The 10,912-nt window shown below is 58.6% G+C and overlaps 1 protein-coding gene across 1 annotated transcript; it reads right to left on the bottom strand.

Annotated features, from left to right (window-relative positions):
• Positions 1 to 5,808: 5,808 nt before the first annotated feature.
• Positions 5,809 to 9,985, bottom strand: C1QB (complement C1q B chain). Its single transcript, XM_059716282.1, has 3 exons — positions 9,862 to 9,985; positions 8,331 to 8,503; positions 5,809 to 7,691 (listed from the first exon to the last, which is right to left on the bottom strand). The coding sequence occupies exons 2-3, from the start codon at positions 8,488 to 8,490 to the stop codon at positions 7,120 to 7,122; spliced, it is 732 nt and encodes a 243-aa protein (XP_059572265.1). The 5' UTR covers positions 8,491 to 8,503; positions 9,862 to 9,985; the 3' UTR covers positions 5,809 to 7,119.
• Between the last annotated feature and the right edge of the window lie 927 nt (positions 9,986 to 10,912).

Raw genomic sequence — 10,912 nt, 5'->3', positions numbered from 1 at the left:
TCACATTAGGATGCAAAGGGATGAGCAATGGAAAATGGCCCTCTGCTTGCAGGCTGGCTGGGGTCCATGCCAGGCCTCTTTGTGCTGGGAGGATGGATGGGGTGGGACAGGCTCGACCAACATGACCCCGGTAGAGCCATATGGGATGACAGCATCGATCCCTCCTACACACAGCCTCCTTTGCCTGGGTCCTGCTGCCTGCTGTCCTTGGCCACGGGGCTTGAGAGCCAGCCTAACAGATTGCGTAGGGATGCTTTGCTTTCTTTTCAGAGCTCTTGTAGGCTGCGCGCAGAAGCAGGCAGGCATCCTGTGCTGGTTGTGCTTGGATCCTATTTGCAACCTTTCCTTTCCGACTGTCAGGGCTAGAAATAATCTGATGTAATGAAAGCTGAGAGGCCATGTCACCACGTCACTCCTGGAGCCGGAGCCCCAGAGCATCTTCCACTGGCCTTGGCTGATGCTATTTCTATCCTCATGGGGTGAGGAAGACAAGGAGAAAGTGGCTCAAAACCACATCTACAAGGGCAGGATTCAGAGGGACATTTTAGCCCTTGACCCCTCACTCCAGTGACTGGGTGTTTTTTTCCACTTGAACGGGAGTTTCAAGAAGGGTAAAGAAATGCATCAGTATCTGCAGAAGGGAAGAAAAGGCAAAGCTCTGCCTGGGCTAACATGAGCGCCCAGGAAAGGTTTAATGGCAGAAAAGCCCTGAGCCTTTCCAGCGGGAGCAGCCAGGGCACCGTGGCCGTGAGCCGTGGGAGGGTCGGGCTTGTGCTGCGCCTGGTGCCATCTCAGCCGACCTCCCGTCGACGGGCAGCAATCATCCCGCTCCTGCTGCATTTGTCCAGAGCTGTCACTCCTGACCTCCTGCTGCTCCTGTCTCCTTGGTGATTGCAAAAGCCAGTGTCTCGAAACAATCGCATGCAGAAGCTCGCGTGGCACATAATGAAAACCGAAGGGAGCCGCACCGCAGCCTCGGGGACTTGTTTAACAGGCAGCAGAGACTCGGGGAACGCCGTGTCGCCTCCGGCGCAGCACCCCCGTCCTCCCTCCACCTGTCTGCAGGCTTGCAGATAAACCCCTCTCAGAAAAACACGTGCTTCTCCCAGGCCTGTCTCCATATGCATTGCACACATTTCCCAAAGGTCCCTTCTGGGGCTTAGCTGTCTTATCGTGGCTTCACACGGCTGCGTTTCGCGCAGGCTGTGTGGTCCTGGTTTCCTTTTACGGGGTTTTTTTTGGATATGTAAATGCATTGCTTATGGAAGTGGAGGCTGCCAAGCTGCCTAGGCTTCCCCACCGCTCAGCTGCACCGAGCCGTGCACCGGAGCCCTGACCCACCGGGCCCGCGTCTGTCCTGTTCCTGCCTCGCTCCTCTGCGCTAGGGCGCGGGGTGTCTGTTTTGCATGCGATCTGTGCTCTTTGTATGTGGTGGGGGTGCTAACCGCATGCCCCAGGGACAGGAGGATGCCCTATATTTTTAGTGCACGTGAACATTTGCCTCTGGACAAGCAACACATAAGTCACAAGGCTCCATGTGCGATGAGAACGGAGCTCGGGGCTTGTCTTATCGTCTCACATCAATTGACGTTGCAGCTCATCTTCCCCATTCAGCAGTGTAGAATATGGATTTAAATGCCTGCTAAATCCTTGCACACAACGCATCTGCAAACATGCCCCTTATCTATGAGCATCTCCTTTTACAGAGGGGCAAACTGAGGCATGCAGAGGGCTGTAACTCCCCCGAGGTCATAGAGCCTGAATACCATCGAGTCCAAGCTCCTGGTCCCCTGAAATAAGGCTTCTCGCATACATCGCACAACATTGGTGCCTGGCTGAGCAGGAGGGTGAATGCGGATTGCTCTCTGGGGCCTGGAGGATCCTGCCAGTGACTTCTTGTGGGTCCTAAACCTGGGAAACCAGGGAAGCCATTGGTGACGCATGCGCGCGCTGCTATTTCGTACTTGGAAAGGGAGTGGACTCTTCCCAATGGGATCTCTGGGGGGTTGATCACAGCCCCCAGGCTGGAGTCGGCCCCTCAGAGGCCACGGACCTGTGCATGGGGGAATGCATCCGGATGGACGGGGACACAGAAAACCCCCAGAGTCCTAACTCCAGCATCATCCGCAGCCTGCCCTGGCAAGGCAAAGCCGTGCCTCTGTCATGGCCGTGCGCCTCCTTGGCCAGCTCGAGAGCAGAGGCTGCTGCTGTAAAGGAAAGCGCATGCAGGCTGGAGGGTGGGAGGCGCGCGAGAAACGGAGCGGAAGGAGCTGAGACTGACAGCCAGGAAGGCCGGGGAGCTGCGCCTAGAGCCGCACGCGGGCCGGACTCGCCGTTCGCCGCTCATCCCCATGGTAACCTCAGCCCAGGGAGATCAGCATCCCCCCGCCGCCGTGCAGGATTCTAGGTCACAGATGGTCCTGCCAGCCCCGCCGGCCAGCCGGAGAAACCCGCCACGCACGGGTCCTGCAGCGAGAGGCCTGGCAGAGCCAGCGAGGCGCGGGGCAAACCCCTGCACGTGCTCAGCACGACGGGCTCAGTGATGCTCAGCACCGTCCCAGCCGCAAAGGCACAGCCTTGGGTTCCCAGCCCCGTGTCCGGCTATCGGGGGTCAGCCGGAGCGTGAAAGCGGGAGCCCTCGACCCCATATGCATCCTTCCAGCTGGTTTTCCTCTCCCGTAGTCTTTTTTTCCCCCAGCGTGAGTCCCCTGAATGCTCCATTTGAAGCTAATTCCAGCTGAAATCTGGTTTGCTTTCCACCGTTGCCGCTTTAAATGGGAGAGATTGACCTTGTAGCAGGAGGTGACATGCAGATGCACATCGGCAGCCTGTCTGAGGGGTCGGCGGGGGCTGGGAGGGCTGCCGAGCCGCCTCAGGGACAGGCCGAATATTTTATGAGTAATTTAATATCTGGAACACAGACTTTTCATTCCCAGAGATCCGCGGAGGAAAGAAAGAACCTTTCTGCAGCCCTGCAAAGTCTGTTCCTCATAAGGAGGCAGAGCAACAGACAGGGCTGGGAGTTAACCTCGTCGTGGCCGGCCCCGAGCAGCCACGGGCGTGCATCTGAGACTCACAGGACATCACAGAAAATGAGGGTTGAAGGGAGCTCAGGAGGTCACATCTAGTCCACCCCCTGCTCCAGGCAGGACCAGCCCCGACTACATCATCCCAGCCAAGGCTTTGTCTACCTGGGTCTTAATCACCTCCAAGGATGGAGATCCTACAGCCTCTGTGTGTAGCTTGGTCCAGTGCTTCATCACCTCCTCACGAGAGAGCTTTTCCTAATATCCAACCTCAACTTCCCTTGCTGCAGCTGGAGCCCATTGCTCCTTGTCCTGCTCCTGCCCCACTGAGACCAGCCCAGCTCCATCCTCTTTGCAGCCGCCCTGCAGGGAGCTGAAGGCTGCTATCAAATCCTCTCCTCCCCAGTCCTGTCCCCCAGCCCCCAACCATCTTCATCGCCCTCCGCTGGACTCTCCATCTTGTCCACATCCTTTCTGTAGTGGGGGGCACAGCTGGACACGGGACTCCAGATGTGGCCTCCCCAGTGCTGAATAGAGGGAAGAATCACTGCCCTCCATCAGCTGCCAGCGCTCCTAGCACTGCTGCCCCGGATGCCGTTGGCATACGCACGTAAGGGGGACAGGCAGAGCAGTGATTCCCTTTGGACCAGAAAGCAGGACACAGACTGGAGCAGCAGCAGGTATTTGGGTCTGTCCAGAGAAAAAGAAATCCTCCCTGTTCAAAGTGCAAGCGGCTCAGAGCCACAGATGGCTCCTGCTCCCATTACAGCCCCAGCCACCAGGTTTAGGGCAAGGGTTTTTTTCTTTTTCTCCTGTTCGGATCGAATGTGACCCCAGACCTGGATGGAGCGTCCCACGCAAGGTGCACTACTGGCACGCTGCATTTGTCCCTGGGGAGCAGAGGTTTGGGAGGGGAAGAGGCTTTAAAACACATAGCTTTGCTGGGCCTGCCAGGGGGTTTCTAACAGGCTTGGCTAGAAGTGGGTCTGGACGACAGGTCTGTGGTAGCCTGTGCCTTGCTCCTGGATACCAGCGCCTTCCCCGCTGAACTCGACTCCATCCCACTGATCCAGTGACTTGTACATGCGCAGGGCAGCAGCCCGGGCCCAGGGAGCACCAGGGAGGCGTCTGGCTTTTGTCGACCTTGCAGCCTCGTGCCTTGGGAAGACAGAGAAGCACCTATTCAATCTCCTCTGGGGGAGGTAGGCATGGCCTGAGCCCCTGAGATCCCCTGCCGATCGCTCCCACTCCTTGGATTTATCCTCACCCCAAAACCCCACCCGTTTGCAGTCCGCCTGCCACCCCATCTCCGTCTTGTTGCCACCTGAGAGAACCTGCAGCCCATCTAGAAGGCTAACCAGCAGGCTGTCCCTGGCAGGTGAGGGGACCGGGCACTAGGTAGATGGAGGTTGCTTTGTGTCATTGCTAAATCAAATCCAGGTGTCCGCCATCAAGGCTTTGGCCCAAGCAGATGAGCAGGACTCGGCGGATCCTGGGAAGTGACCGAGTGCACATCTGTGTGGGCTGTGCGTGGCCGCGCTGCCGTGAAGCAAGCTCTCTGCATGGTGTCCCACCTCCTACCTCACCTCCTGAGAGCCCGTCTCTCAGATGGGCGACAGCTCCTTGCCTTGTAGAGCCTGGCCAAGGGCACGGCAAAGCTGCTGGGTGTGAAACGCTCTGCACGGGCCCAGGCTACAGCCCGTCATCCCTTCTGTGCAGGGATGGATGGAGCGGAGCAGCCTCCAGACTGACTCTCTGGTGTCACCTGCTGGTACACGGCTGAGATCTACGCTGGAGCCTTCCAGCTTTCGCCTAAGAGTGAATTTATTCATTGCACTTGTCTTGGATTACACTAAAGGCACTTAAAATGCAAGCTGAGGCTTGTTGGCTCTTGCTTCGTGCACTCCCAGCATCTTAAAGTTACTTCACTTCAGGCAAGGGTTAACTCTGGGTCATGGTTCCTAGGTTGTGTTAGGGTAACCTCACATTGCTGCAGAGAGAGAAAATCATCTATCTATCTATCTATCTATCTATCTATCTATCTATCTATCTATCTATCTATCTATCTATCTATCTATCTATCTATCTATCTATCTATCTATCGGTAACTGAGCAAACCAGATCCGTGCCTGAGGAGTTGGATCTATGCTCTCAGTCCCCAGCATCCAGCTTATAAAGGTCCAGACCTATTTCAGCACAAACAGCTTCACACAGCTCCCCAATCCCAGACCAAGCCAAGCCCTGTGATCACCAAAGGGCATATGGGGATGGCTCCCGTCTACTGCCCTCCCCCAGCCTCGAGGGACCTAGTCGGCAAGGTCTCGTTCTGACGTGCGGCGAGGTCGGGAACCTGTGTTTTAGGCGGTGTTAGGTCTGTTCATTGTTTGCCTCAGAGACGTCTGTCCCCCGAAGCTGGATTTCCCCGTGTCCTGCTGGGGAGGAGGGGGGCTATGTTTGCAGCCCCAGTTGCACCAAGAAACAGCAGGTGCCGGGGCTGTCCGGGCCCATCTCAGCAGGGCAGGAGCACATCTCAAGCTCCCTGCTGTCTCCCAAGGCTGCAGACCCCAGCCAAGGACCCAGAGGGGTGAAGAGGAGCCAAAAGGGAGGCAGAGGCTAGGTCTGTTGCTTGAGAAGGTGGGCAGTCGCCCCGTGGGTGCAGTCACATCTCTGTTGACTAAGCCAGGTGCTAGAGGCTGTCCAGGACTTCCCCTCCCCACTGGTGCCCACAGATCACAGCCGACGCACTGTCAGGCAACCTGCTCGCTAAAATAGAACAACAAAATCAATAGCAAACATTGCATTTATTGACTAGCTTTGCTCAGCAGGGGCCCTGGCAAAGAATGAGACCCACGTTAGCATGCGCAACCCCCGGGACAGCAGCACCAGCTGCAAGAAGACAGCAGGGACCCAGCACCGTGCTGGCCAGGGCCTACTTGTGTCCTCACGGACGTGGCAGAGCCGGAGACTTCCTCTCTCCTGCCGGCTGCGGCAGGGAGCCGCACGGTGTCAGGCCCGCTTCATTCAGCATCCTCAGGATCAGCTGATAAGCAAAATCCAGATCTTTCCGAGTCCCAGTCCCACGTTGTTCCCGGGCTTGGTCCCTCCTGGGGACTGCGCCTTACACCTGTTCACATCACTGCCCTGCAGCGCAAAGGCCTGAGTACATCACAGCCAGGTCTCGCTACGTCCAGAGAGGCAGGGGATGGAGGGGGCCTCTAAATGTCCACCACGGGCTCTGATGGTGTGGTCTTTTCCTACTGTCCCATGACTTTCACACTGGCATTCATGATGGGTAATCCCCATTGCCAGAAGGACTCCCACCTGGCTAGACCTTCTGGGACCCTTCGCTGTTACTGGTTTTCCTTATTTGAAAGGGTAGCATCTGCCAGGAGCAAGAAGAAGCCAAATGAAAGCTGCAGGCTGAGGAGGGGTGGAGAATCCTTCTCTGGACTGGAGAACGAGCCTCTCACAGCACTGCCCAGGCTGGCTCCAGGCCAGAGACGCCTTGACCTTGGTCAAGGAAGGTGGCATTTCTGCACTGCAAAGGTCAGCATTATGCAGAGGGCTTGCTTTGAAGCACCGTGCCAGGCAGGAGCTCAGGGGAGTCTGACCGGAAGCACACCGCCGTGGCTGCAAGCATGCAAGCATCAGCAAGGCGCTATAGCGGAAAAAGCAGCCGGCACAGCCGAGTGGGCCACCCCTCCCCAACAAATGATGCAGTCCACTGCACAGTGCCCACTGGTCCCCTCGAGATGGGCTGAGAGGATGAACCACCTCAGGAGTCGCGGGCATTGCACTGAGACTCTGCAATAGCTCTCCTGGGGCGGTGGTTTCCACAATCGCTGCTGTGAAGCTGCTTGCTGAAGCAGAGGATGAGCCAGGAGCAAGTCCAAGCAGTGAGACGGGTGCACAACACAACACGATGCAGAGCCTGGTGCAATGGGCCTGGCAAACGGAGCACCCCGCGCAGCTCGGAGCACAGCCTGGGTCTCCAGCCTGCGCGGTGCCCGGCAGGGTCTTAGCAGGCTGCAGAGCAGATAGTTTGGCTGATGCATATGCCATGGGGAGCCCACGACTGACCCTCCCGGGGCTGCTAGTTGTCGGGGAAGAGCAGGAACCCCGAAAAGATGCTGTCGGCCCCTTCGATTCCCACCAGGGAGTTTTTCTCGGTGGGCTCCAGCCAGACGGACTCGTCTGCTTTCACCTTCAGCACCACGCCGCCCGTGGTGACCTGGTAGGTGTTGTGCACGTAGTCGCAGAAGGTCACCACCTTCTCCCCCCGGTTCCCTTTGCCCTTCTTGATGTTGACGCAGAGGTTGCCCCTGGACGTGGCGTGGTAGGTGAAGTAGTAGAGCCCCGGGATCTTGCAGGTGAAGCGGCCGTACCTGTTCTCGTAGTGGCCGTTCTCGTTGGTGATGACGCGGTCGAAGCGGATGGGCTGGTCCCGGCGGGGGAGCATGTTAATGGTCCTGGAAGCTGAGAAGGCCGATTTGAGGGATGTCTTGTAGTCCCCGGATTCGCCCTTGCGTCCAGGGGCACCTCTGGGGCCCGGAGCACCCCTAGAACCGGCAGGGCCCTTGGGGCCGACTTTCCCAGGGAAGCCTGGGAGTCCTGGGTCTCCTTTCTCCCCCAGCTCCGCTTGATCCTCCGTCTGGCCGGGCGGACCTGGGGAGCGAGGAAACGGGAACCGTGAGTAGAAGACCCACGATAGCTGGTAGCTTCATATCACCCTTTACCTGCCAAGGTGTGAGACGACCCCCAAGGTCTTGTCATGGTCCACAGCCACTTGCTAGGAGGGGATTGGGCCAGGCACACTCTCGGCCCGCTTTACATCAGCATTTCCCCTTAAACTGGCCACTAGTGCAGCCACTCCTGCAACCCCAGCACACACGCCACGGACCCCTCCTGGCCCTCCCACGGCCACCCTGTCTGCCACGGTTATGTAGCTGCTCTTCTTGCCCTTGGCTCCTTGCATCCCCTGTGTCCGGTGACCTGCATCCATTCCCCGCTATCAGGCAGCTCTTCTCAGACTCCCCACTTCCCTGCCTCTCTCATCCCCACCTCCTGGTGATCTCCCCAGAGCGGAGCTGGGGGTGTCATTCCTTGTCCCTATGATGGGCCAGGTCCTTTACTGGAAGCTGCAAGCTGCCTGCTAACCAAAGAGCATCCAGGCTGGGAGCTGCTAACGCCAGTCCCAGCAGCAGGGCCTGTCCAGGGGGTGAATGCCTGGCCTTGCACTTCACACCGAAGCTGCCCTTGCACAAGGTTGCAATACAGCCAACAGGTCCCCGGCCTGCGTCTTACCTCTCTCTCCCTTATGGCCGTTCTCGCCATCTCTGCCATTGGAGCCGGGCCGTCCCGGCACACCGGGGAGTCCTGGGATTGCTGCAATGCCCTTGCAGGTACTGGCACTGGCCCCTGGCATTGCAGCCAGGCAGATGAGCATCACCCACACTGCCTGCATGTTGGCTGCGGTGCTGGAAGGCAAAAGGACACAGCAGAGTTACAGGGGCTGTAGGAAGGCTGTAAAATGTGCTGATCCGAGTGCTGAGGACTGCTCTGTCCTGTGCGATGTCTGCCCTGGAAGTTGTGTGTGCGGTGCCACGAGGAAATCCAGGGAAATGTCAGGGGAGGATGTGCTCTGGGAAGGGAAGCAGGGTGCAATCGCCCCGCTGCAGAGGGAGGTGTACCTCGTATGCAGGAGAGGACTCTCACTCGCTCGGCAAGTCGAGGTCTCCGAGCTCGGGCCCCAGTGACATTTAGGCAGACAGACAGAGCTGTTCTGCAGCCTGGGTGCCGGAGGGAGAGGAGACGAGGCAGCAGAGCCCTCTTCTTGTGCCACGTTGGCTCTGCAGAGCAGAGAGCAGGAGGGGAAAGCCCAGCACTGCTCTCCCCGGCACGGCTCAGACCGGTGCCGTCCGTGGCTCCCACCGCCCTGGGCTCCAGTGACACCGGGGCTGCCGGGTGGAGGAGAGCTCCCTTGCTTACTCAGGCACCCACAACCTTTAGCGCCAGCTCCTTCTCAGATTTACACCTTCAGCAACTACAGCGGCTGTACAGGAACTGCTCTGAGTTCACACCGACGTAAGTGGAAGCAGAATTCAGCCCTTGTGAACCTAAAAGACAAGCCCCTCTCGCTGCCTGGGCCCAGGGCTGCCCCGAGGAGGATCCACCGTCTAATGAGCCTTGTCATCGGGGCACGCAGCTGAGCACACAGCTCTGCTTTGCCGTCTCTCGCGCTCGGCCTCCCTGAGCCCCGTGAGCTCCCTCCGCTGCGGAAATCACCGAAGTCAGCTCGCCCGCTCCCTGCTCGGAGGCAGGATTCAGGGCGTGCAAACCGCCTCTGGCTCAGAAACCTCCGGTGATGTGACTTGCACATTTCTTCCAGCCCGGCTGTCCCAGGGCTTTACACTTCCCTACTATGCAACCCAAATCTGCCGTCGTGCCCCCCCAGCTCCAGCACCTCCCTCCCACGTGTGACCGGACGCACCGACGGGATGCAATAGGTATCTCCTGTTCCTACTGCACAAGATCCCGGCACCCGCCGGACCCCAAAACACTGCGGCACGACAGGCTGCCCCTCTAAAAGGCTGGCCCTTGGTAGGGCAGCGTCCTCTCATCTGATCAGACACCCACCGCATTGAGGACCACCCTGCCCAGTGCCAGGCGGGACCCACTGGGCACAGCGTGTGCCTTCGAGGCCAGTTGTGGGGACACAGTGTCCTGGCCCCCCCGTGCAGCCCCGTAGGGAGATGGCTCCACGTAGCCTTGTGGCTTCCAAGCACACGGCTCTCTCTTGGCTCTTGGAGCATGCTGTGAGGGGTCCGGCACTTACCTTGCGCCGTCTGCAGCACTGACGGGGAGCCGGGCACGGGAGGCGTCACCCTCCTGCTTGGAAATGGGGAGGGGGGAAGAGGAAGTTTGCTGCAAGCGGGAAGGCCTGAGCGTTGGGACAGGGCCTGTTCACATCCCTTTTTTATCTTTAGTTCCTGTCCCCCCTGCACAGACACTTTCGCTTCCTCTGTCATTCCCAGTGGGCCGCAAGTGCTTTCTGCAGGCTCAGCAGAGCACCCCGTGCTCACGTGGCTGCTCAGCATCCTTCGTGCACGGGTTTGGGCCCCTGCCCGGAGCAACACGTGGCCAGGAAATGCCCTGGGCTGTCCCCTCCGTGTGCTGCCAGCTCGTGGCCCCACCGTCCACCCTTTCCCACCACGGCATGCTGTTAGGGTTACAAGGAGCCCTCAGACAAGGGACCAGGCTGTTCTGCACCAAGAAGCCCCAGGGTAAAATCCAGATTTATCCTTCTGTTGCATGGATAAAAGAGCCCAAATCTGACAAAACAGTAAGGACAGAGCCGCTGTGGCATCAGCGGGTCGGTCCTTCACGGGTCAGCTCCGTGATGTTGCAGCCAGTCCGTGTTCAGCCACGGCTGCACGCCGGACCACAGCGGCAGGCTGGTGGGACCGGCTGTTTCACTTCCTAAAACGCTGCCTGCGCTTTCTCATGTTTCTTATGCTTTCTCATGTTACCTGCTCTTCTTGCTGTCTGAGACAGCCACCAGCTCCTCTTCCCAGTAGGAGCCATGCCTACCTTGTCACACGCAGCACTGAGTGCGCACCCTCCGCCATGCTCAGGGTCTTTGGGCTGGGGGGAGGCCGAGAGCCCGGCAGTGGGTGCAGGGAAGCAGCCCAGGGACCACAATGAACGTCCCCCCTCCGGCTCTGTGTTAGCTCATCCTTCCTCCCGGCCTCTCGCTGTGCGCAGGAGGGCAGAGATGGCGTTAGCCGGGCTAGTCTGAAGTCAAGCAGATGTATAGACCTGGGGGAATATTATTTTCTTTTGGCAAACGGCTGAAAAATGCAGTGTTGGCTCCCCTAGGACTGCTA

The sequence above is a fragment of the Alligator mississippiensis genome, chromosome 13 (genome assembly GCF_030867095.1).
Source record: "Alligator mississippiensis isolate rAllMis1 chromosome 13, rAllMis1, whole genome shotgun sequence".
Taxonomy (NCBI): Eukaryota; Metazoa; Chordata; order Crocodylia; family Alligatoridae; genus Alligator; species Alligator mississippiensis.
The sequence above is the reverse complement of the archived record's forward strand: the minus strand, read 5'-3'. Positions and strand labels throughout refer to the sequence as shown.

Coding starts and splice junctions, on each gene's coding strand:
- C1QB (XM_059716282.1), bottom strand. CDS start 8,490: ATGCAGGCAGTGTGGGTGATGCTCATCTGCCTGGCTGCAATGCCAGGG. Junction 7,692..8,330: donor CGGCCATAAGGGAGAGAGAG/GTAAGACGCAGG, acceptor CTCGCTCCCCAG/GTCCGCCCGGCCAGACGGAG.